Below are 24,973 nucleotides of genomic sequence, written 5' to 3'. Positions count from 1 at the left end.
AAATATACCACGGCTAAGGGCTGTACCCAGGCACTCCGTGTTGCGTCGTGGATAAGAACAGCCCTTAGCCATGGTTTTTTGGCCATATACCACACCCCCTCGGGCCTTATTGCTTAAATATATCACGCTTATAGAAAAGTGTACAGGTATCTTACTTTCCCACTGTGATGTGGAAGTTCCCAGCCACTTTGTTGACGTAGACGTGCCCATGTATCCTACAGGCACTTAGGGGCTCTGAGGCGGTGCCCTCTCTGAAGACACACACACATACTATTAGCTATGTAGGAAAACATATCTGTACTCAATGCATTTTCACAACACTTCAGAGCCCTACTAACCTAGGGGGCAAGGCAGCCCTACTAACCTAGGGGGCAAGGCAGCCCTACTAACCTAGGGGGCAAGGCAGCCCTACTAACCTAGGGGGCAAGGCAGCCCTACTAACCTAGGGGGCAAGGCAGCCCTACTAACCTAGGGGGCAAGGCAGCCCTACTAACCTAGGGGGCAAGGCAGCCCTACTAACCTAGGGGGCAAGGCAGCCCTACTAACCTAGGGGGCAAGGCAGCCCTACTAACCTAGGGGGAAAGGCAGCCCTACTAACCTAGGGGGCAAGGCAGCCCTACTAACCTAGGGGGCAAGGCAGCCCTACTAACCTAGGGGGAAAGGCAGCCCTACTAACCTAGGGGGCAAGGCAGGCCTACTAACCTAGGGGGCAAGGCAGCCCTACTAACCTAGGGGGCAAGGCAGGCCTACTAACCTAGGGGGCAAGGCAGCCCTACTAACCTAGGGGGCAAGGCAGCCCTACTAACCTAGGGGGCAAGGCAGCCCTACTAACCTAGGGGGCAAGGCAGCCCTACTAACCTAGGGGGCAAGGCAGCCCTACTAACCTAGGGGGGCAAGGCAGCCCTACTAACCTAGGGGGCAAGGCAGCCCTACTAACCTAGGGGGCAAGGCAGCCCTACTAACCTAGGGGGCAAGGCAGCCCTACTAACCTAGGGGGCAAGGCAGCCCTACTAACCTAGGGGGCAAGGCAGCCCTACTAACCTAGGGGGCAAGGCAGCCCTACTAACCTAGGGGGCAAGGCAGCCCTACTAACCTAGGGGGCAAGGCCGTAGGGGCTCCCTTTAGAACACTCTTGTACAAGACCTCCTGTAGAGAATGCTCCTCCCTCAGCCTGTTCTGAATCAGCAACAGAGTCCTAAGGAGAGTTGGGAGAGAGAGAACCTGGTTAACTACTAATTTCATACAGGAAGGACGACAAAATGTATATATTTTTATTTTGGAATGTGGTTGAGTGAGATTTTCTGACTATTAACAAAGTGCTTAAAGGGGCAATCTGCAATTGCTACATCAATTTTCGGACTTTTAAATTCATTATATATAGCCATTGATTTTTGAAGAATAAAACATTATAAATGCCTCATGAGCTTAGTTTAACTGTCTAACCCAATCAGAACTCAAAATATAAGCTTGTTTTACTCCTTTGTTTGTACACAACTTACTTGTAAACAAACACTGTATAGCCTCAAAAAAAAATTACAACTATCATTTTGATATCATGGATGGTCAGTCCTTACATCCATAGCTCTGTCTATGAATTTGAGAGTGGTTACATTTCTCCAGCCCACTATGGGGTGATAGTATGTGTGCATGTCACCGTTTAAATAACTCAGTAAACTGCTTACCTGTGCCACAGTCTTTGCTGCGGGGTCAGCTCAAAAATCACCTGAACATTTATACACAGGGAAGAAAATAGATCAGGGTTTGGGATCACCAGTCTATTTGTATGTAATAGAATGCTCAGTGATCTACTCACAGGCTCATACTGAATGCCATTTGATGTTATCATGGTCTCTGCCAGGTCCAGAATGTCTGCACCCACATCTGAAACAGCCCACCATCAACTCAGTCTTTGGCTCAAAGGTCAAGATTTCATGAATAATTGTAATAAATAATGTTTGATAAGGTTGAATACTTACGTTGGCATTTCATGGCAACTGTAATATCTATGTTTATTCTCAATTTACTGTAAATGAAGAAAAAGCCTTGTCAGATTCCAAGATAATGTACCTGCAGTAAAATACAGTTCAGTCTCAAATTAGAGCTGATGAAACAAAATCAACATTTGTTTGTACCTTGAAAAATCTTTATCCACTTCGTATTCATACTTCATCCAGGTATCCCGATACACAAAGAACTCAAAGAAGGCCAGCAGTGCCATGGCAGTGAATGCTATCAAGGACACTACGAATGGGTGAGAGAAGAACATTAGTGATGTCATTCAAAGTAGTGGCTATTGAATCAGCATTGAGAGTGAAATCCTACCTGTCCCCCCTGTGGCTGTGGTCTCAACATAGCTCTCTGGGACCTTGGGGAAGGCATCCAGCTCCTTCACCAGACTCAGGGCTTTCTTCCTGTACAGACGCCTCATCTTCAGGACCACTCTCCACGTCCTCCCTTCATACACCTAACCTGGGAAAGAGAAATCATACAAAATAGTCCTTGTTTTTTTTTTCTAATCTGTGTAATATGGGAATTAAAAAAATGTGCAGGTTACTACCAACATCGCTGCCCACATCTGTCATACCTGTCTTGGCAATGTCACTGACACCACATGTTTCCAATCAACTAACTAGCTACACTGCTCAAAAAAATAAAGGGAACACTTAAACAACACAATGTAACGCCAAGTCAATCACACTTCTGTGAAATCAAACGGTCCACTTAGGAAGCAACACTGATTGACAATAAATGTCACATGCTGTTGTGCAAATGGAATAGACAACAGGTGGAAATTATAGGCAATTAGCAAGACACCCCCAATAAAGGAGTGGTTCTGCAGGTGGTGACCACAGACCACTTCTCAGTTCCTATGCTTCCTGGCTGATGTTTTGGTCACTTTTGAATGCTGGCGGTGCTTCACTCTAGTGGTAGCATGAGACGGAGTCTACAACCCAAACAAGTGGCTCAGGTAGTGCAGCTCATCCAGGATGGCACATCAATGCGAGCTGTGGCAAGAAGGTTTGCTGTGTCTGTCAGCGTAGTGTCCAGAGCATGGAGGCGCTACCAGGAGACAGGCCAGTACATCAGAAGACGTGGAGGAGGCCGTAGGAGGGCAACAACCCAGCAGCAGGACCCCTACCTCTGTCTTTGTGCAAGGAGGAGCAGGAGGAGCACTGCCAGAGCCCTGCAAAATGACCTCCAGCAGGCCACAAATGTGCATGTGTCTGCTCAAACGGTCAGAAACAGACTCCATGAGGGTGGTATGAGGGCCCGACGTCCACAGGTGGGGGTTGTGCTTACAGCCCAACAATGTGCAGGACGTTTGGCATTTGCCAGAGAACACCAAGATTGGCAAATTCGCCACTGGCGCCCTGTGCTCTTCACAGATGAAAGCAGGTTCACACTGAGCACATGTGACAGACGTGACAGAGTCTGGAGACGCCGTGGAGAACGTTCTGCTGCCTGCAACATCCTCCAGCATGACCGGTTTGGCGGTGGGTCAGTCATGGTGTGGGGTGGCATTTCTTTGGGGGGGCCGCACAGCCCTCCATGTGCTCGCCAGAGGTAGCCTGACTGCCATTAGGTACCGAGATGAGATCCTCAGACCCCTTGTGAGACCATATGCTGGTGCGGTTGGCCCTGGGTTCCTCCTAATGCAAGACAATGCTAGACCTCATGTGGCTGGAGTGTGTCAGCAGTTCCTGCAAGAGGAAGGCATTGATGCTATGGACTGGCCCGCCCGTTCCCCAGACCTGAATCCAATTGAGCATATCTGGGACATCATTTCTCGCTCCATCCACCAACGCCACGTTGCACCACAGACTGTCCAGGAGTTGGCGGATGCTTTAGTCCAGGTCTGGGAGGAGATCCCTCAGGAGACCATCCGCCACCTCATCAGGAGCATGCCCAGGGAGGTCATACAGGCACGTGGAGGCCACACACACTACTGAGCCTCATTTTGACTTGTTTTAAGGACATTACCTCAAAGTTGGATCAGCCTGTAGTGTGGTTTTCCACTTTAATTTTGAGTGTGACTCCAAATCCAGACCTCCATGGGTTGATAAATTTGATTTCCATTGATAATTTTTGTTTGATTTTGTTGTCAGCACATTCAACTATGTAAAGAAAAAAGTATTTAATAAGATTATTTAATTCATTCAGATCTAGGATGTTTTATTTTAGTGTTCCCTTTATTTTTTTGAGCAGTGTAGTTTTTTCAAATGAGTTACTATGGCATGTAGTGCTGAGTGATTAACCGAAATGTCTGTTATTTTTCAGTTTTTAAAACAACTAATTAACCAACGTCGGTTCAATTATTTGAATTCCATTTCATTCTTTTTTTTCCTGTATGCTCAATTTGCACATTGCACAGTTTCTCTACACAGAAATCAGATCCGGCCTGAACTCTGCAATGTAGTAGGGAGTTGTATTTTCCAACAGGCCATTATTCTACATAGTTTAGCTCACGTGGTAATTAACTACAATGATCATAACTCATTTTGCAAATACTTGTCAGGTCTTTCTTTTTTTACGCCTGCTAAGGAAGAGACAAGAGTGCATGATCATGAGGGGATATAGAGTACCACAGTATGAGTCACAATACCTAGCGGTCAAACAGGGAAATGGTTCCAACCGTTTTTCCAGCATTCATTTTTCCCTAATCAGCTGCTTATGTTGCTTATCATAAAGAACTACAAATACAAATTATGATCTGGAAGAATCTCTGGATTAAATTTTTTTAGCTAAATGTAGTAATGAATAAATTGGCAAAATGTATTTAAATTGAGAATTCTGTTTACTGTCTTGTGCAAGTTTTAAATTGACACAATACCTGTTAGCAAAGATGTCAGTTAGCGATGACATGCAGGACCTTGCAGGGATTTGTAGTCTTGCATGATGTTTATGTTGATGCTAATTAGCATTTTCGAATCTGAGAGTAAATAGAGACGAATATATTGATAAAGTCACCTTGTCTGAGAGAGATTTACATGGTATTCAAAACGTCATGTCAGTGTAAGCTTCCACGAAACACAGACCTTATTTTAAGTGTTTCTAACATCCCTTATGGGAAAAATGAATGGTGGACAAACGATTGGAAGCATTTCGCTGTATGAAGGCTAGGTTTTATGGGTATTATGACACCTCCACTGTGGGGCTCTATTAAGATCAGCTGTTGCTTGGCCAGGTATCTCTAGCTGAAAATAAATGATCAAAGTGATAGATAGTTGGTTTTCAGCAGTCATAAAAGTATGCCTTATTTACATTGAAAAACTACAAAATAGTGATTGTGTCAGACAGCATAGGCAGCAGCTCTACAGAGATTAGATTATGACTTGGAATTAAATAATAAAGTCATCAAATAAAACAAACGTAATATAAACTACTGAAATAAAGTAATGTGAATATTATGGTTAATATGTGATAGCAGTAATGGGCAGTCACTTCCACCATCATGGGACATTTATTAATTGTTTTATTCTGTGTTGTTACCGCATTCAAAGCAAATAATCGAAAACCGTGATTATTTTTTTTACAATGAACCGAAATCCCAGGATACATTCGTGGCCGTGGGCACTGGGCAATAACGTTATCTATGCGAAACAAATGAAATAGCCCACCAACGTCAATGGGCTATATAGTGTTTTCTTCTATGGCTAGTGATAGTAAACATTGAATACCATTTCCTCTTACAGCTAACTAGCCACATTACAACACCAGCTAGCCAGCATCACCAACGTTATCTACAAGTTAGCAAAGATACTCATGATGGCTGTCTGTGAGAACCATTCATTCATCATTGTCTCTTCTTACCTCGGTTTCATGCGTCTATATTCCAGTAAATTGATTGCAAAGCAGGTATCAATTCATTACATTGTAACTAGTGAAAAAATACGTTTGTTAATTTCTAGCGTTCTTCACCGGGTGCCAACTCCAGTCCTGTCTTTAGCAACACGACCACCCCGCTAGCCGATATGAACTGTCACTGGTCTTTTTCCATTACCGCCACCTGTCGACGAGCTCGAGAATGGCTCTAAAGGTGTTGCCATTTTACGCATTGTACATCAGATGGCGCTCGAGCCCGTTAAAATATTATCACGCCGCATTCTTTGTCTTCTTTCAAAGCTTGTTCCCTAAAATGTAGGACATTATTCCACATTTCTCATCAGTTTATCAAGTTCTAAACGATTTTATGTTTACAGGATGATAACTATTTGGGTTAGCTTCACTATTTTAGACCTAGGTATATCATGCCTAGTATTTTGCTATTGCACAATAAATTAGTGTAATAATAATGTTGTTACAACATACCTTTTACTTAAATCATACACATTAACTATATATTGCAATTCTGTTTTCCATTTTAACATATTTTCATCCCTTATAATTGGCCTGCCCTGACTGCATGTTGGCACACACACTGCTTCTTCAACTGAAGTAACCCCAGCTATTTAGACTTTATAATGAATTTAGAGGCATTTTTGGGCTCGTGCACAGATCACGTTAGTAGGTTAGGAGAATTAGGGCTAGGGTTAGCTAAAATGCTTAAATTGTCCCCGACGCGAATAGAAAATATCTAACTACAACCAGCCCTGCCCGGAGAACAGTCTTGGTTTCCACTAATGGGATTCTGCTCAAATAGACCAATGCAGGTGAAGTCTCCTGCCTGGCTGATGCTTATTCAGACACGCCGACTATGGTGACAACAGCTCATTAAAGCAGCGTGGCTCCCCACAGGGAGCTGTCATGAAACCTCAGGGAATGCCCCAGGCCATATACACACGATCATGACCGATGGGCTTTGACCTAAACACCCTGAAACACCCTCAAATCAAGTTGTTGCTAGGCTATTTAAACATCCAACCTCAGGTACAGTTACACATGTTAAAATCCTACAATTATTGGCATGTTTATGAAATATCAGTTGATAAATAGCATAATTGTCTCTCCTTAGGAGGGGTTCATGAATTGTTCTCTTGTATAAATACAGTATCAGGCACATGCCAAAGTCAGCAAATAACTGCATGTTTCCATATGTGCAGTCACAGTCCCGCATGCCCTGCATGCATTAAGCCTACTTGACTATGCAGAACTGCACAGATGGGCTTATGGGGGGATGGGCGCTGTCAGCGCACACAGATCAAACGGGTCGGCAGTCCTATTGCTATTCCCTACACACAAGCACGTAGAGCACGTCAGACACGCGCTATGAGAAATACCAGGCAGGGAGAGCATTTTGTTGTGTTGATCACTCTTCCTGTATTCTGAACCAGTCCATATGAGTCCTTTGTCCTTGACCTAAAAATGAGCAGCAGTTCAAACACATCTCAAGAAACAATTACAAATACAAGTTCACAATGGAATCAATGAAAACAGCCAAACCAATGGCAGTGCTTTTCCTGCTGAGAATGCAGCCTTGGGCACTTTGACCACGTTGTGTCAGTTTGCATCATATCACTGTTGTTTATAGGTCAATGATCACTGTCGAGTAAAACCAAGTTAAACAAAAAACAACTCTTTACATCATTCACAATGTTATAAGTATAGGTATTTGCTATTACAATGAGTAACCAGATGGAAATAAATAATTTGGAAATTGACGTCAGAGATAGGCTTGCCCCCGTGGCTTTCCCCATGCTTTATTTCGCATAAGATCGGGTTTCCCCTCGACTCTTTCCGCGTACGGAACGAAATCCCCGCCCCACTTTATTTCTGCGTTGTTTGGGGACAGTAGGAAGATGGCGGCGGCCCCGCTGTACTGTGTCTGCCGGCAGTCCTATGATGTGAGCCGGTTTATGATTGAATGCGACCTCTGTAACGACTGGTTTCATGGCAGGTATGGAGATTACACCTTCCTTGAAACATGCAATCGATTTAACCAGCTAAACTAACAGCAGGTGCTTGGGAATAAGCGATGATTGTCTTGTGGTTGTGATTGCTATTTGTGGGTCTTCACGGGTCTCTCACTCTGTTGACACCTAGAGCTAGTTAAACTTTACAAAATAGTAAATAACTGAGCTAGTGTGTTTTTATTTCCATTATACATATTGGGAGTTAGTATTTGACTGTACTTATTGGGCTATTAATCGTGTGTCTTGGAGGTTTGAATGTCCTTGCCGACAGCAGCTTGTCAAAAGAAATTAGCTTAACGTTACTAGTTTGCTACCGTTAGCCAGCTAGCTAAGCTTGTGTGTGACTAATTGTGAATCTCAGTGATCAAAGCCAGCCCTTTACAAATTTGTTCTGTTGAAAGAAGCCTATAGGCTTAGCCTATCCAATTGATTTGAGAACAAACTTGCCTGGTTATCGATTAAAGGCATGGGTTCTGATTTTAATCCAGTTTGTCATCCTTTACTATTGAGTTGGGTTAATGCTAGTCTAATTAATCAGTCTCAAATATACAATAATTGTGTATTACAGCCTGATTAATCAGACTAGGTTCGTGCATGTGACAGCCTGACCTGACCCTAATGGACTTTCCTATTGGAGAATTTAGGCCACGTGCTTTTGTGAATTCGATTGACGTTCCATTTCAATCTCTTGCACATTCTTGGTGGCATCACTTCACTAGCCAAGTGACCTCTTGCATGGATCAACATTTTTAGGAGGAAACTACATAATCCTACTATTTGAGTGAGTGTCCTCATTTGGCCTCGTTTGTTTTTATCCCTAACTATTTAGTGGCAAAAAAACTAAGATGAGAAAATATGATCATTGTTATTGTTGAGCTTTTGATTGACGGCTCGAGGTTGGGTATTTAAATCCCCCATTTCACCGAAAATAAGCACATGTGGTATACCCCTAGTGGAAGAAGGCAGTATTGAGTAGAAAATAAAACTAAAATGAATACAATAGCAGTTTGGCTTGTGTGGAAATGACAAAGCTGTTGTGTAACTACACTCTGTAGACTGCCAAGAACTCAACGCCCAAAATGATGGGATGCCTGAGCCAGGGTAGACTGGGTCTGTGTCATGTGCCAAAAGAGGAACAAACATTGGAGCGTCCCCATTGACCAATAACACACACGTGCACACTGCTCTGCTCCAAAACCAGGGGTTCTCTACCACTCTTTCCCATGAGGAGTGGCAAGCCTCTGGCTGTGGATGGTATGCAAACGTAGTGGAAAGCGGAGAAGCTGCCATGCCTGCTCCGGAATCCTGGTGCCCGCTTGTCAGCACACCGCCATACTGCCCCACGTGTGAGCCGGGGTCGTGTCAAGCTGCCTGCCTGGCCGGGAGGGCATCTGTTTTCTCTCACCAGTGACTGAACCCTGGATGCACATATACACCCGTATGGCTCCAAGACGGAACTAGCCAGAGTAGCCAACCAGAGTGCTTTGTGTTGTTTATAAGGTGTAGACTATGGACCAGGTAGGGTGCGGGAGACAGAAATAGTGCCCTGCTAGTTTGTACACTACAGGCATGTACATAGGGCCTGTGCAGGAAAAGAGCCTCACTTCCACTCAGCAGGCCTGTGCTGCGGATGCTTTTGCTAAAACTGTTGTGATATCACTATACTGAAACTGAAACATTGCATTACGAACGACAACAAACCCCGTATGGCGTCAGTGGCTCACGTTGGAGCCCACAGACCTGCGTCTCTCTCCAGGCTGCGTGGGTGTGACTCCCAGCTCCTGTCTGGTTCTGGTAGTGGTGAGAGAGCAGAGACTGGATGGGACACAGGGGAATGATTGATGGTAGCTGCACAGAGCCAAGTTCAATGTACCATCCATCATTATGTCCTACACTCTCAGCCAGGGGAAAAGACTGAAGAGAGATGGATGCGCTCCCCTGTCCTCCTCTTAATGTTGTGAGAGAATTTGAATTTCTGGGAGAGCTTGTGCTTTTAGTTTAGTGTGTGTGTGACTCTGTAGCTCAATTGGTAGAGCATGGCGCTTGTAACGCCAGGGTAGTGGGTTCAATCCCCGGGACCACCCATACAGTGGGGGGAAAAAGTATTTAGTCAGCCACCAATTGTGCAAGTTCTCCCACTTAAAAAGATGAGAGAGGCCTGTAATTTTCATCATAGGTACATGTCAACTATGACAGACAAATTGAGAAAAGAAAATCTAGAAAATCACATTGTAGGATTTTTTAATGAATTTATTTGCAAATTATGGTGGAAAATAAGTATTTGGTCACCTACAAACAAGCAAGATTTCTGGCTCTCACAGACCTGTAACTTCTTCTTTAAGAGGCTCCTCTGTCCTCCACTCGTTACCTGTATTAATGGCACCTGTTTGAACTTGTTATCAGTATAAAAGACACCTGTCCACAACCTCAAACAGTCACACTCCAAACTCCACTATGGCCAAGACCAAAGAGCTGTCAAAGGACACCAGAAACAAAATTGTAGACCTGCACCAGGCTGGGAAGACTGAATCTGCAATAGGTAAGCAGCTTGGTTTGAAGAAATCAACTGTGGGAGCAATTATTAGGAAATGGAAGACATACAAGACCACTGATAATCTCCCTCGATCTGGGGCTCCACGCAAGGTCTCACCCCGTGGGGTCAAAATGATTACAAGAACGGTGAGCAAAAATCCCAGAACCACACGGGGGGACCTAGTGAATGACCTGCAGAGAGCTGGGACCAAAGTAACAAAGCCTACCATCAGTAACACACTACGCCGCCAGGGACTCAAATCCTGCAGTGCCAGACATGTCCCCCTGCTTAAGCCAGTACATGTCCAGGCCCGTCTGAAGTTTGCTAGAGTGCATTTGGATGATCCAGAAGAGGATTGGGAGAATGTCATATGGTCAGATGAAACCAAAATAGAACTTTTTGGTAAAAACTCAACTCGTCGTGTTTGGAGGACAAAGAATGCTGAGTTGCATCCAAAGAACACCATACCTACTGTGAAGCATGGGGGTGGAAACATCATGCTTTGGGGCTGTTTTTCTGCAAAGGGACCAGGACTACTGATCCGTGTAAAGGAAAGAATGAATGGGGCCATGTATCGTGAGATTTTGAGTGAAAACCTCCTTCCATCAGCAAGGGCATTGAAGATGAAACGTGGCTGGGTCTTTCAGCATGACAATGATCCCAAACACACCGCCCGGGCAACGAAGGAGTGACTTCGTAAGAAGCATTTCAAGGTCCTGGAGTGGCCTAGCCAGTCTCCAGATCTCAACCCCATAGAAAATCTTTGGAGGGAGTTGAAAGTCTGTGTTGCCCAGCGACAGCCCCAAAACATCACTGCTCTAGAGGAGATCTGCATGGAGGAATGGGCCAAAATACCAGCAACAGTGTGTGAAAACCTTGTGAAGACTTACAGAAAACGTTTGACCTGTGTCATTGCCAACAAAGGGTATATAACAAAGTATTGAGAAACTTTTGTTATTGACCAAATACTTATTTTCCACCATAATTTGCAAATAAATTCATAAAAAATCCTACAATGTGATTTTCTGGATTTTTTTTTCTCATTTTGTCTGTCATAGTTGACGTGTACCTATGATGAAAATTACAGGCCTCTCTCATCTTTTTAAGTGGGAGAACTTGCACAATTGGCGGCTGACTAAATACTTTTTTCCCCCACTGTACGTAAAAATGTATGCGCACATGACTCTAAGTCGCTTTGGATAAAAGCGTCTGCTAAATGGCTTATTATTATTATTATTATTATTATTACCTCAGTTGATGGTTAGTATCATGTTTACATTCATTAGTGGGGTCTTTGTGTCTCTGGAGTAGGCCAATGACATTACTCTCAGATTGATCAATGCTGATTAGGAGGTCAACAGCGTCGTATTGATTTCCAGTCGTTTAGAGTCACGGTATATTAGTTGGTCCGCTAATGATGACGACACAAGGGCGAACTTGGATTCAGACTGGTTCTGCAGCTGAGGGGAAATGGGGAGAATGGACCAATGTTTTGCGCTCTTGGAAATGCAATGAGGAGTTGAAAGTAGGATTTTACTAAGGATAGCCACACTTAGCTGAGTGCATTCCTTTTTATCAATCTGACAGAAACCCTCTGAAAAGTAGCATGGCAAGTTGCAACACAGCCTGATTGACATCTACTTTGCCTACATATCATGCTTGAATATTAGAAGGATATGCTCTGCTGCACTAAAGGCCAATCCAGTTTCTCTGCCAGTGGAATCATGTGTTGACAGATCTAGTGGCAGAGACTGAGTTAGTGTGTACTGTGAAGGCCTAGGTGGATGAGGCTCACTAAAAGAGGTAGGCCTATGTTGAGAGCATGTGTGAGAAGACACAAGCCCAGTCCCCCACCGCCTTAGAAGAAACTACTCAGTTCAACATGAGAGCCTCAAGGCAATGCAACCTGCACCAAAAACAATGTTGTTCCACTCCCTCCCCGGGGGAACTGCAATGCTCCATAAACAACAAAGCAGCAATCCTCTTTTGTTGTTTTCCAGCTGCCTACAGAGAAGTGCTTGTACCCTAAGCGGTCTGTAGAAGCTTAGTGACGTGGGCTAATGGTGGAGAGAGGTTGTTGTGTACTAAGGCCCTTTATCAGTGCATTATACCCCATTGATATGACCGGAATCCTTTCCATTTCTCAGTGAGGGTTCAAATGGTCTGATTTATGCCCACTTGGACCTAATCTTTGGAAAGGCTGGAGTCAGGTGCCCTTTGGGTCTAAATGAACCCAGGCAGGTGTGTTTATCTGCCCTCCCCCTCACCCCCTCCCCATCACCCATTCTCTCCCCCATTAGCTATCTGCCAGTTCTCTAATGTAGGCGCGTCGGAGCCCTATGCAGGGGGGTTATTAAGTGCTTAAAGTAATGGCTGAGCCCGCCTACAACCCTTTGTGTGTCTCTGCTGATCATTGAGACACAATGAACCCCTCACAGTACATAGACTAATGAATAACCCCAGTCACACAGGAAGGCAGGCAGCTCCACAACAGAGGAAGTAGAGGGAGAGGAGCTGATGGCGGTGGGATAGTTGACAGCTCTCCTGATTCAGGACAGGATGTTTAGCCTATAGAGATAGATGGAGAACTCATGGATATAACCTGTTTTAGCATGGACATTGCCATCGAGGGCTTCCACCCTTTTAAAGTAGGCAACTGGGTGGGGATTCCTAGGAGTTGGGAGCAATCAGCCAATGAAGAAGAACATGTACTACTTTAAAATGAAGATTGCCTCAATGGTGCTGTCCATGCTGTCACAGATGCTATAATGGCACAGATACAAAGATGAGTCCTCTGTCTATCTCTATGGTTTGACCTCCTGCTGGTGTCTGCCCACCATTGGCAGGGGGCTGGCATTGTTTCTGGGAGAGTGGTGAGACAGTGACAGACACACACAGACCCATATTAGGCTTTATTTCCCCCAGGGCTGATGTCACTTGATTTATTACTATACACTAAATACCAAAGTTTTGTCTTCCACACAGCTCTTAACTTAAGCCAGATTTATAGTTTTGTTGTTGTCTTCGATGGGGCAGCCTCAGTAGTTTTTAAAGAGTGAGATTGATTTGACTTCAAGGATAAGTAGCTACACAAGTTGCATCATCATCAACACTCCCCAGCCCACCAGTTTCCAAGTGACTCACCCAACCCGTCATGCCTGCGCATGGGAAGAAGCAGCGTCAGTGTGGTGGCACAGTGCCCTGCTTCCCGCCGTGCCGGCCAGCGCTGCGCTGGTGTTACACAAGATGACCAGGCAGAGGAGGCGGTGTAGGAGGTCTGCTTGGCTCAGTCCCTCCCTGGCTTACCTCAGCCACGCGCTCACTCTGTCGCACGCTCTCTAGCACGTCCCACCCGGACAGACAGGCAGGAGAATTCATGGCAGGCCTGGGGTCACATAATTGGTGCCGTGACTCATGCTAGTCTCCCCAGCAAGGCCACTGAGCAACCTCAGGAGCCAAGATTCCAGCCCACTGCTGCATTCTACTCCGTCTTGACCGCTGACGTAGGAAGTGAGTGGAGGTGGACTGTGGAGGCCACTCGGTAGGGGGCAGGGTTAGGATACTGAAGGAGTTTATAGCATTGGATCTTCTATAAATGGTGCCCTGAGTTTTTCCCAATGACCTGACCAGGAAAAACTCTTAACCCTACCTAAAATCAGGCAAGGTTCTCTTCCTTACCTCGGTTATTACTCCCAGTCCCAACCTGTTATAGCTTCAGGCTGTACAGTTAGTGAGCGTGTGTGCTGCTGTCTATCAATATCCTGCTGAACAACAACCCAATTGCTAAGTAGACTTAACCAGCAACAACACGCCACCAGAGGAAGTTCAGTTGTGACGTCGCTTCCTGCTGGCCTTTGTTTCTCTTGACAATTTCCTGCAATTTCCACTCAGATCAACGTAGTGGCTGGTTAGAACTGTGTCCCCTCCCAGGCCCTCGGTGAAAATAGAATTATATTATCTGCTATTGAAACCTTTACTATATCCTCACACAGCACCTAGCCTCCAGGCTAACTCCTGGACCCTGAGTGAGCTGGAACTTTGATGGCTGTCATTTACCACCCTAAGCAAGTCCCCCAGTGTTTTTTGTTTTCACACTGAAAGGAAGATTTCAACTGTTTGTGTCACTCCAAACTTCAGAGAGCAGGACCTCAAACTAATTAAAATGTGCCCACTGAAGACTAGTCACAGAGCAGGGAGATTTGAATGAGAGAGAGACTGCAGAGAGGGAAGAAGGCGGAATTGCTTGAGATTGGCAAAGTTGTTCCCTTCTTCATGAACTCAAAAGCCTCTTAAACTAGCTACTAGGGCAACTCATATTTTATTTATTTTTTGCAAGAAAACAGATTGTGCCTATGAAGAAATAGGCCCTTAGTGTTTTATGCTATATAGTCTTCCATGTCAGAGCAGCAAAATATATTGGTCCACATTAGTCTCTGTCTGCTCGTCAGCTGAAACCAAAGTTTACCTTAGACCATTTTTATTTTTGTTTACTTTAAAAGTGCTGGCTTAGATTCCTCCCATACCCCGTTGACACAAAAATGCTGCCTGCTGTTTTTCTCCCTTTTTACACGCATAATGGCAACACTCAAAGCCTATTCAAAGGATTCTGTGTGTTATTCAGTGTTCTCTTATGGAACAGAGCTTTGGTATGCACCAGATGTGTGTTACTGCCTGTGGTCTGGCTGTTGTGGGGCGGTCGGGGGTTTGGTGGTATAGTGGTTTGAGTGACGCGGACACTGTCGCAGTTCTGTGGGATACTGAGACAAACACATAGTTGTGACTCCCAGTCTGTAAATAGCCAATAGGGAAGGTCTGCCCCACAGTCACCTAGAGGTTATAGTTAGGGCCCTGGAGGAAAACTCCTTGCCCTAACTAACTCCTTGCCCTAACTAATTCCTTGCCCTAACGCCACTGTCCTCCAGACCCAAAAAAAACGATCGCCTCCCAACTTCAAGGTTGCTTGAATTTTCGTACCTCCTTTAAAAAAGTGAGGGGCCAAAAGGTCACCAGAGGTCGTCTTCCACATACACTGTACTCTAGTGTTTCTGGCTCAATGTTTACCTCTAACCTCTCTATCACTCCTCTGCTCCTCCTATACCTCACTATCCACAGCCACACAGACAGTCAGAACAGGGTGTCAGTTTAGCAAAATCATGATATCTTTTCTGTCTGGATTACTGCAACTCGCTGTTGGCTGGGCTCCCTGCCTGTGCCATTAAACCCCTACAACTCATCCAGAATGCCGCAGCCCGTCTGGTGTTCAACCTTCCCAAGTTCTCTCACGTCACCCCGCTCCTCCGCACACTCCACTGGCTTCCAGTTGAAGCTCGCATCTGTTACAAGACCATGGTGCTTGCCTATGGAGCTGTGAGGGGAACGGCACCTCCGTACCTTCAGGCTCTGATCAGTCCCTACACCCAAACGAGGGCATTGCGTTCATCCACCTCTGGCCTGCTGGCTCCCCTACCTCTGCGGAAGCACAGTTCCCGCTCAGCCCAGTCAAAACTGTTCGCTGCTCTGGCACCCCAATGGTGGAACAAGCTCCCTCACGACGCCAGGACAGCGGAGTCACTCACCACCTTCCGGAGACATTTGAAACCCCACCTCTTTAAGGAATACCTGGGATAGGATAAAGTAATCCTTCTACCCCCCCCCCCCCCCCCCCCAAAAAAAAAATTTGTAAAGTGGTTATCCCACTGGCTATAGGGTGTAGGGTTGTAAGTCGCTCTGGATAAGAGCGTCTGCTAAATGACGTAAATGTAAATGTCTCAAATCTGGCCCAAAGGATGACCCAGTGAGAGAAACTTGTATGTGACCCCTTTTCCCAAACGCTTTAAATCATGTAAGTAGGAGTCCCCCCAGACAAAGTCAATTATTTCATGCAGTGGACTGACTCCATTGTGTACAAAACCCTCTTAATCACTCTCACAAGCCCTCAAGCTGTCCAGAGCATGGGCCCTAGAACCATGGTTGTGGATATCAGTGAGAGGGAGTCTGTTTCCACAACAGCTTCTCTGGTGTTATGATCCTGGAGAGAACAGTCTCCTGTCCCGTCAGTTCATTTATTGGATCTGACAGTGAAAACACAATTGCGCTAGCCTGGTCCCAGATTTGTTTGTGCTGACGTGCCAACTCCTATGGTCAATGTGACGCCAAATATTGGGACCAGGCTATCACGGTGCTGTCTGTTTAACAGTTGTGTGTGTATACTGACAGTAATGTGATGTCTCCTGTCTCCTCACAGCTGTGTCCAGGTGGAGGAGCACCATGCGGTGGACATTGATGTTTACCACTGTCCTAACTGTGAACCCCAACACGGACCCTCCTTGAGTCAGTATTCCAGTCTGTGTTCGTGTGTATCTCTCTGTCCATCCTGTCTTCTCTCTGTCTTCTCTTCCTCGGTGGGTCTCACCATCTCTTTCCTTCGACCCTCTCTTCCCCGTTTCTCTCCAATCTGTCCTTTCTACCATCTCCCCCGTGCCTGTTCACTCTCTCCCTTTCTCCATCCCTCCCCCTCTCCCTCTCCCTCTCTCCCTCCATGGCTGATGGACTGTCCCCAGGAGAGCAGTATGGTCTCCAGTCTGATTTAGAGGAGGCTGACCCCTGAGAGCCCGGGGCCAGACATTAACAGGCTAATTGAATGGGGCCGTAATCCTTCCACTTAAATTGGGCATGGCCCTCACCTTGGCCTCTGTGCTAGGGAATATATATTATCAAGACTAATGACTATTATCCATAATTCACAAGGCTCTGTTGGTTTAAGTGAAGAAGATTGAATAATACAGTACATATTCGTCTCAGGTCTGTCACCGGCTATAGTGATCATTTTCAGGGCCAGTGAATGCTGTGGTGTTCTGTGAGTCTGATGTTCTGCGTCTCTCCTCTTACAGTGAAAAAACGCAACAACTGGCACAGGCATGACTACACAGAGCTGGACAATGGCACCAAGCCAGTGCAAGCTGGCACCTCTGTGTTTGTCAAGGAGCTCCAGAACAGGACCTTTGCCAGGTAGATGCCCAGAACACCAACCACCAAGGACTCTGATGCCAAGCTATGAACAAGACTGTGATCTTTGTTTTAGTCACAATGCTAAACATGTATTATGTTCTCAATTTCCCTCATTGGGTTTAACATATCAAGAGGAATTTGCCATTAACCATTGTCTCTGTCTGTGTGTGTGTTGCAGTGGGGATGAGATCCTGCAGTGGATGCCTGGGGAGCAGGTGACCCAGAGGTACCTGGAAAGCCACGGCTGGCAGTACCCCATCGCTGTGTCCAACATGGAGGGACTGGGACTCAGGCTGCCTCCACCATCCTTCTCTGTCAAAGATGTGGAGCAAGTTGTCGGTAAGGACATAGAGAGCGAGAGTGCATACTGTTTGTGTGTACTGTTTCTGTGTGGGTGTGGGCATGCTCAAGCACCCTGGGTTTGATTTGCTCTGTCTATTTGCAAACATCCCCGGAGTCAAAGTAAATAAATGGAGTAGCAGGGCAGAAATGTAACATGTAGAACAACAAACTAAGGCTGATCACCAACCCATTCAATGCCTGTCTACTGCATGGGATGCCTATTTGATATGACGTATGTTAGCTATACCTATTGCTTTGAAATAGAATATAATTCAAAGCTAATGAATGCATTCTCTGTCAGATAGTGAGTGCCTAACTTTGCGCGGACACCATCTGTCCGTCAAACAAACAGGTTGCCAGGTTGAGTGTTGCCAGGTTCAGAGGGTATTTACCCCCTTTATCAATCATCTCCCAATGGCTGAATAAGCCCTAAAGGAGGGCAGGGCTAGTCTTACTCAGCCCCCAACATGACCACCTCCGCTCTTTTATAGAATAGAAAGGCCTGGTACCACAAGGCTCCTATTACAAGCCCATTACTAACCCACAGCTATCTGGGCCGACTGGACGCCCAACGCAACCCAAACCCGCTTGTGTTTTTATCATTAAGTTCATATTACACCCTCTCTGCCATGCTCTGTTGAGCATTAAGCTGCTCTGATGTGAAGCAGCACAGGTGTTTTGACTGGGTGGAGACAGAACACTAGGAGGATCGGGTTACCTACCTCCTTACAGTTGGGACACAATGGGGGACAGGCCTGGAACCTGCTGTCTCCTGGGGTTACCCAAGCCTAGACTATGGTCGGCCAGCTTAGGATAAACCGCATGGCATTTGTCACCTCCCAGTACTTAAAATTGTGTGGTTAATGTCGTTCCTCCTTGGGGGTAGGTTGAGTTTTCAGTCTAAATATAATGTGAATGGATTGTGTCTGTAAGAACCCTACATTGTCTAGCTGGAGTGAAAGCCAGGTGTAGACGCATTGCTTAAAACACATAAATAGTTTGACCATGTGCTATGGCCACTATATAAAGGGGTAGTGTGGAGTATTTACTATGGTCTGTTTTGGGGTTAGTTGGCTAGTAGTGACTGAGCACACACCATTCTGCTCTCTCTGTTTGGCTCGCTACCCTAACTCCAGCTGTTCCCTGTCATCAGACGCTGGCCAGCTGGACCCACTGTGTGTGTGTGGTGTGTAGGGGGTTGGGGAACATTAGGGAGGTGTGTGTGTGGGGTGGTGGTGGTGGGGATCACACAAGCACCAGCTGTCCTGTGTTACACTGCCGACAGGCCCTGTTTCCGTCCCTCTCTCTCTCTCTCCCCGGCCTTCACTGTGCCGTTTGATTCACTGCCTCCCAGCTGTGTGTGCTGGTGGTTTTTTACCCTCACACACACACATTAAAGACAGTGGCCCCTTCCCCAGTCTCTACCTCTGGGACTCATATGGACTGGACAGATTGTCTGCCTCACTCCATCCGCTCCTTTGGCGTATTGGCTGTGCCAGTCTCTCCCTTAGGAGTTGTACAGAGACATGGAAATGCCAGAGAGCTTCAGAGTTCAGATCCCCTCGCCCACTGACTCCCATTAAAAATCCTTACCCTGGTGTCAATGTCACTTCAATAGGAATGGTCCTTTCTCTTAGCCAAATGTATTATATCTGAATGAATGGCTCAACTGTTAGACTGTAGACAGAAAGGGATGATCATTCCATGGGCAGACTGATACTTTTTCGCTGTCTGCTCAACTATATGACCTTGAGTGTAAACGGCTTCGTCATCATTCTCTTGTCGTCCACAGGCGGTGACAAAGTCATTGACGTCATCGACGTGGCCAGGCAAACAGACAGCAAGATGAAGCTGAAAGAGTTTGTCAAGTATTACTACAAGCCTCATCGGCCCAAGGTGCTCAACGTTATCAGCCTGGAGTTCTCTGATACCAAGTAAGTTGTGATGTGGTCCTACTTCTAATACTCCATTGCTGACTCTCTCTCTATTCAAATGGATATATTTTAAATGAATGCTATTTACAAGACATGCAAACAGAAACCAAGAGTAACCACTGACTGCTGTCAAGTTGAGTCGTTCATGATGCATTTTTGGGTGTTACAAAAACACATACAACACAAGGGGATAACAAGAATGAACACAAACAATCAACAATTCATTCTGCCGCATGTACCGCTCATGACGAAAGTGATCAAACAATTTATTATCAATAATATCATTATTCAGTACATTTCAGCACTTTTACTGTGATTTGACCCTCTTAAGTAGCCGTACCTCTCTTACCACACTCTCTGTCCTCCAGGATGGCAGATCAGGTGGTGGTACCTAATGTAGCTCAGAAGATGTCCTGGGTGGAGAACTACTGGCCAGATGACTCCTTCTTCCCCAAACCCTTTGTCCAGAAGTACTGCCTCATGGGGGTCATGAACAGCTATACTGACTTCCACATAGACTTCGGGGGCACCTCTGTGTGGTACCACGTTCTCTGGGTGAGTGTGTGTGTGTGTGTGTGTGTGTGTGTGTGTGTGTGTGTGTTAGTTACAAGTCCTACATGAGTGCTAGGCTATCAAATCCTAGCAGTGAGCTAAGTGCAGTTTGTCGTAGTTTGGCAAGTCAATAAAATCAACTCTGTCCACATTGTTTGGTGATACATCGATGGCCTGGCTCGCTCTTTGGCATTCCCCTCACCACTTGTAATGCTCGCTGACATTTAATCAAGTGTGTTTGTACATAGGGGGGTTATTTAGCGCAATCTAGGCTGATTGGGTACCCTGGCGGAAGTTGACCTCAGCAGTACATTTAGTCGTCGGCAATCTCCAGGGGAAATTCTGTCCCCGCCGTGGTAATTAATGATCCCTCCAACGGCAGCAAAGTAACCAACGGCTGCTAATCACAAACTACGCTTTGTGTTCATGGTGACTTCACCAGGCTGGCTGGCAGGAACTCTCGTTAGCTATAGAAGCAATGTGCAGCTCAGCTTGGGAAAAATAGGGCTGGGAAATGCACCCAAATGGAAGAACAAACCACTGGTGTGTAAAAGTCAACCACATCTGTGTGTCTCTGACATGAAACATTTTAGCAGACATCTAAGTGCCCCTAATTTTATAGTCACAGTGTGACGTTTCTTGGGTTAAGATGCTTTTTCAAAATTAACTCTCATTAACTCTCTCTACTCTCTTTGTGTTTCCAGGGTGAGAAGATATTTTACATGATCAAGCCGACCCAGGCCAACCTTGCACTATACGAGGCGTGGAGCTCCTCCCCCAACCAGAGTGAAGTGTTCTTCGGGGACAAGGTGGACAAGTGCTACAAGTGTGTCGTGCAGCAAGGAACCACGCTGCTCATCCCCACAGGTGTGTGTGTGTGTCACAGGAGGTTGGTGGCACCTTAATTGGGGAGGACGGGCTCGTGGTAATGGCTGGAGCGGTATAGGTGGAATGGTATCAAATACATAGTTTCCGTTCCAGCCATTATTATGAGCAGTCCTCCCTTCAGCAGCCGCCACTGGTGTGTGTGCACAAGCATTTGGTCTTTATTTGCATTCTCTTGTAACAGGCCATGTATTTAGTTTTCCTGAGAAGAGCTAAACAGCCTTGTGTTCCTGGAACTGCAGTATAGATGTAGAGGGGTCATAGAGGGGTCACCACTGATGATGTAGACTGGCCCTGTGACCGTGTGACACAGGAACCCCTCAGGAATTAGACGGTGTCCCTAAAATACCTTTTCCACTGTGTCCTTAAATACCTCTCTCACATTCCTGCTTTTGGTGATCTATAAATAGACAATCTGGTAGCCTTGTTTGCCCCTCCATAGAGAAACCAGTCTACATCATCAAAGTAGACAGAAACAAAACAGTCTAGTTTCCCAGGGTGCCTGCCAGGAAAATTACTCCATTTTTTAAAACACTGATGACATGTCATTGCCAAGAGAATTTGGAAACAGCAACAGCTTAGACATTAGACACACGTCTATATTTTTCATAACACAATAGAAAGTGCCCTAATGGAATAATTGCACGGGTAATGTCATGAAAGCGACCATATTAGAAGCACTTGGGCCTACTTTATCCTCAGCAAACCCTCTGCTTTAGCATGTGACTTGTAATTCACCTCTCACATTCCACCCCATGTCTTGATGACGTAACACGTTTAGAGAGCCATGAAAGGGCGAGCGCAGTAAGCAGAACCTCATGGTTAACACATGCCCGTTGTTCTCCTCAGTAACTACAGATGGCTTTTAGAGTACGACTTGTCATCAGTTGGTTTCACTCATGTCCTTAGTGATTTACCCTGATCTCACAGTCTCCGTTATCACCACATGGATCCTTCCATAAGCTTACCTAATGGTGGAGTCGTATTACATTTGTAGAACACAGGATTCCATGTTTTTTTGCCTATGGAGATCACCTGAGGTTCACGTAAAACTATACAGGATATGTAATCGGTTCAGAACAGCAATAGTGTGCAACTCAAGCAACAGACGTTTCACAAGTTCAGGGTATGCATACATTTCTGTGTCAATACTCCCATAGGAACAAGAAGAAACCCCACACATGTTTTAAAATGCTCCCAAAGTTGTATACCTTGAGTAAAGGTTCTGACTAATCAGGACCAGGGCTGCAGCTGTTTCTTCTCCAGGGGGTTAAGGGAGTGTGGAGAGGTGGGATAGAGATTTGGGGAGGGGGTAGAGCACAACATACTTGGCCGCTTAACCCCGTCACCCCGTAACCCTGTCAGTGCCTGCTGTGTCACCTCCGTCTCTGCTTTCTGTCACCTCCGGAGGTATAAAGAGCACTGCTTTATCTGAGAGCAGGGCAGAAAGTCCTCTTACCCACTGCCTGGCTCTTATGTCAGTGCCTTGTGTTTAACCTGACCAGGTCAGGCTGGCCTGAGAGAACCCTGTATGTTTGTGTTATCAGGTCAGTGATAACAGTGTGTGTGTGCACGTGGGTTTTTATCAGGTTGGTGTTTGTGTGTCATACCAGGTTTCCATCCAACGTATTTTATGCGAGTAAAGTAGATGTCAGATAGAAAATGTGACGACAGACCTGATGGAGACACAAAATGTGTCGTCAAAACAAAATACGCTAGACAAGGTGGGATCTTTTTGTGTCGGTAAAGTTATTTATGCGATGGAAACCATCATATCGAAGTAAACTTGGAGTCACACGATATGTTGTGTGGTATTCCCACTACGATTCGGGAAAGCATGCAGTTTATTAGACTACAGATGTAATAAGTCATAATGAACTTCACAGGGTGATGAGCTTGATGCTCCTTTCCAATAAATATCAAGGGTCTTATTCTGATGACATGATGATCGATGCTTGCCTGCCGTTTGGCAAATACAACACCTAGCCACAGTGTCCTTGTATTATCACAGTCAGCAAGTCAAACATTGACTGTGTGTGTGCTGCCCTCTGCAGGATGGATCCATGCCGTCCTCACCTCTCAGGATTGCATGGCGTTTGGAGGCAACTTCCTCCACAACCTCAACATTAGCATGCAGCTCAGGTGTTACGAGATGGAGCGTCGTCTGAAGACCCCAGACCTCTTCAAGTTTCCCTACTTTGAGGCTATCTGCTGGTATGTGGCCAAGAACCTGCTGGAGACCCTGAAAGGTGAGCAACAAAATCCACAAAATACTACAATATATTTTATTGGCTTTTTATTTTATTTCACAAGCATCATAAAAAAACATATATAATGACTTTGTTCTCTTTCTCAGAGTTGCGAGAAGACAACTGTCCGCCCCAGACCTACCTAGTGGAGGGAGTGAAAGCTTTAATCAGTCCACTGAAAACCTGGCTGAAGAGAGAGGTGAGGGGCACAGAATGAAATGGAACATTTCTGTTCTTTTAACATTGTATCTATGGGTGAGGGTACCGGCTTCACCTTCTCTATACTGCACCTGACTCTACAATGTTGGCTGACGAATATCTAGACTGAATGGTTTCGCCCAGCTGAGCTCTGATTGAGGGGGGGGGAGAATCTGATGGCACTGTGCCAGTGGTGGAAACAGAGCCTGTCTGTTCAACTCCACCCTCATTGTGTGTGGAACATTCTGTCTGCAGGTTACAGAGCCCACCAGCGAGGTCCCGGACCATATCAGGCCCAACCATCTCATTAAAGAGCTGACCAAGGAAATACGTTACCTGGAGGTAAGGGCTGGGGTCACAGGGGGTGGAGGGTTGAGGAGTGTCACCTTTGTGTAGGTGGAGGAGCACTCAATCTGACTGGTCATTCTAATTAATCTTTCAGTATCATGCCGTATGTCACTGATGTGATGGATTTGCACCTCGTTTGTAACTGGCAATCTTTCTCTTGCGACTTCCTTGTCCATAGGCGTAGAGTAGATTTTAAAGATTGAGGTTGTGTTCAAACCCCTCCCTCCTCTAATGGTGTAATGTTATGTGTGTCCCAACAGGAGGACAAGGGCAGCAGTGGTGGCACCAACAAGCCAGTGAAATCTCAGGGAAGTGGCGGAGGGCAGTGTCCGTCCACGCGCTCCACGCTGGAGAGGGTGTGCCCGGCTCGTCAGGCGCGGCGGGCAGCCCGGAAGCTCCGGGAGCAGCAGAAGCAGGAGGAGCAGGGTCCTAAGGTGCCCTCTAACCTGGAGATCCTGGAGCTGCACACCAGAGAGGTGCTCAAGAGGCTGGAGGTGGGCCCTCTGGAGGAGGTGAGAGGAACATGTCAAACTCCCACAACGCAAAACTAGAATGTCACACATTCTCTCGCATATGTCACATTGAAATGCCTTGTTATTATTGGAAATAATCATTAGATCAATCAATAAGCCACATTGCTATTTTCTGTGCATTACTCCTACAAAAAACAAGTGTTCCCATACTACAGAGTAATACAATTCAATAGAAAGGTGTGATACTTGTGTTGAATGAGTCCTGGTCTCTCCTATAACCCTGTCTCTCTGTACCACAGGACCCTACCTTCTGTCCCCCGGTGTATGGGAAGTTCAACATGGTGTCCACCGCCTCTGCCGCTGCTGCTGAGAACCCAGACACACACCTGCGTCTCACGCTGCACAACGGACGAATCATCCGAGACGCGAGGAGACCAGGTAGTAGCACGGCTAGCAGCCCGGTGAAGGCGGAGAGTGAGAGGTCGTCCGTGGGCCAACTGAAGAGCAGAGAGGAGATGAAGACAGAGTCAGACCAGGAACAGCAGCACAGCATTATGGGAGGAGAGGAGAAAGCAGACCACCTCAGTAAGTCATGATGCTG

General features: G+C 46.0%; 2 protein-coding genes across 2 annotated transcripts; one reads left to right on the top strand and one right to left on the bottom strand.

Annotated features, from left to right (window-relative positions):
• Window positions 1–151: 151 nt before the first annotated feature.
• Window positions 152–5,889, bottom strand: LOC311114405 (endoplasmic reticulum-Golgi intermediate compartment protein 2-like; the record flags this gene model as incomplete). The annotated part of the gene is made up of 8 exons (XM_084189664.1): window positions 5,812–5,889; window positions 2,323–2,469; window positions 2,133–2,241; window positions 1,977–2,023; window positions 1,814–1,881; window positions 1,683–1,723; window positions 1,094–1,195; window positions 152–251 (listed from the first exon to the last, which is right to left on the bottom strand). The coding sequence occupies exons 2-8, from the start codon at window positions 2,426–2,428 to the stop codon at window positions 152–154; spliced, it is 573 nt and encodes a 190-aa protein (XP_084045790.1). The 5' UTR covers window positions 2,429–2,469; window positions 5,812–5,889.
• Window positions 5,890–7,721: 1,832 nt separating this feature from the next.
• On the top strand, window positions 7,722–24,957 carry LOC311114404 (lysine-specific demethylase 7B-like; the record flags this gene model as incomplete). Its single annotated transcript, XM_084189663.1, has 12 exons — window positions 7,722–7,834; window positions 16,628–16,713; window positions 17,274–17,391; window positions 17,570–17,730; window positions 19,526–19,667; window positions 20,036–20,222; window positions 20,924–21,086; window positions 23,159–23,353; window positions 23,461–23,552; window positions 23,807–23,893; window positions 24,160–24,411; window positions 24,672–24,957. Coding segments are annotated over exons 1-12 (1,867 nt in total), but the record flags the coding sequence as incomplete, so codon positions are not given.
• Window positions 24,958–24,973: the final 16 nt, after the last annotated feature.

Source organism: Coregonus lavaretus (assembly GCF_964263955.1).
Source record: "Coregonus lavaretus genome assembly, contig: HAP1_SCAFFOLD_7746, whole genome shotgun sequence".
In the NCBI taxonomy this organism is placed as follows: Eukaryota; Metazoa; Chordata; class Actinopteri; order Salmoniformes; family Salmonidae; genus Coregonus; species Coregonus lavaretus.
The sequence above is the reverse complement of the archived record's forward strand: the minus strand, read 5'-3'. Positions and strand labels throughout refer to the sequence as shown.